This window comes from Elephantulus edwardii, unplaced genomic scaffold, assembly GCF_000299155.1.
Source record: "Elephantulus edwardii isolate Elephantulus edwardi_28Jun2011 unplaced genomic scaffold, EleEdw1.0 scaffold00052, whole genome shotgun sequence".
Classification (NCBI taxonomy): Eukaryota; Metazoa; Chordata; class Mammalia; order Macroscelidea; family Macroscelididae; genus Elephantulus; species Elephantulus edwardii.
The window spans coordinates 4,010,498-4,011,970 of NW_006399802.1; the positions used below are offsets into that span (position 1 = coordinate 4,010,498).

The 1,473-nt window shown below is 37.7% G+C and overlaps 1 protein-coding gene across 1 annotated transcript in view; it reads right to left on the bottom strand.

The window, feature by feature from the left end:
- TRIM14 (tripartite motif containing 14) overlaps positions 1–1,473 on the bottom strand; it is a 34,172-nt gene that overhangs the window by 13,226 nt on the left and 19,473 nt on the right. The window contains exon 3 of the mRNA XM_006886965.1: positions 502–735. Within this exon, the coding sequence (XP_006887027.1) occupies positions 502–735 (234 nt within the window). The remainder of the gene's footprint in view (positions 1–501; positions 736–1,473) is intronic.

Below are 1,473 nucleotides of genomic sequence, written 5' to 3' on the forward strand. Positions count from 1 at the left end.
CATCGGACATGAATTTGAGAAACAAATGAAATGACCAAGAAATTCATCAGCATTATGTTTTTTTTTACATTTGGAAACAGCTTTTGCAAGACCATTTTGTGTCCTGCTTACTTAAATATGATTACCAGTTTATAGAAAAAGTAAATAGGATGGGTGGGTCATTAAAATATTGGATTAGCTATTAAAAAAAAAAGAAAATGAACTAGGGGATGGGGAAGGGAGGAAGAGAGAAGAAAATGTGCAACAATGAATGAATGCAAATCAACATTTTTGTAAACTTTCGATAACATCACAATTAAAAAAAGAAAACCTTACGGATCATGACAGTCTGATCCACAACCAAGCCTGGGGATGGCCCAGGACTAGGGAGCACTGCTTTCTGTTGTTCTTGATGTTGCTCTGAGTTGAGAGTGGACTGGGCAGCAGCTAACAATCACCTCCACCACCACGCTGAAATATGGGTGGTGGAAGGCAGCTGGAAGGACAGAAACCCAGCATTACCTGTAGCAGCTTTATGGGATCCTGCTCCTGGCCGATACCCCAGACCCTGTGGGCAACATCATCCATGGCGGCGACGTGCTCCTCGGAAGACTGAATCTGCTGCCTGTACGCCTGCAGGGTAAACTGCATGTTTTTATCGATGTATTTCTTGGCCAGCACTTCCTCTTCATCAAGTAATAATCTGAGTTCCGTGAATCTCTCCGCCAGCCAGGTTTTACTTGACTCTGCATGAGCCTGAAAAGAAAGCCAGTTACAGATGAAGTGACTATCAGTTGAGAAAATCCACAAGAACCTACACAAAAATAAGGTATGATATTAAAAGTCAATTTAGTAAGGCGGGCAGCCAGATATAAGATCAACTGATAAAAATCAAAGCTTTCCTAAGTATCAGTTATAACCAGCTGGAAAATGCATGGAGGGTGAAAAAAAAAGACCTTTTGAAAGCAGGGGAAAAAAAAAGAACTCCAAGCAAAATAGCAACAACAATTCAAATAAAAAAAATATCATTTATGAGACATTGCACATTTGATGATATTAAGGAACATTATGGTTAATTTTATTAGATGCAATAATGACATTATTGTTAAGTATTTTAAAGAATGGGTCCTTGTCTTTCAGAGTTAATACACTGAAATGTTAATGGCTTAAATGATTATTTCTGAGATTTGTTTCAAAAAGCATACACATGCTGGAGGTTTTTCACAAGCTAAAATAAATTTCAGACTGATTAAAAAACTGCATATTATTAAAAATAAACTCCCTTAAGAATTAATCTGTTGAAGTGAAATAAAAAAATACATTTTAAAAATAAATTTTGGGAGTAAGATGAGACCCAGACAAAAAATTTAAAAAAGATGCTAGATTTGACCATGTTCTTTGTTGTTGTTATGTGCCGTCGAGTCGTTTGCGACTCATAGCGACCCTATGCACAACAGCCCTAAACCCTGCTCTATCCTGCGCCAACCACACTGC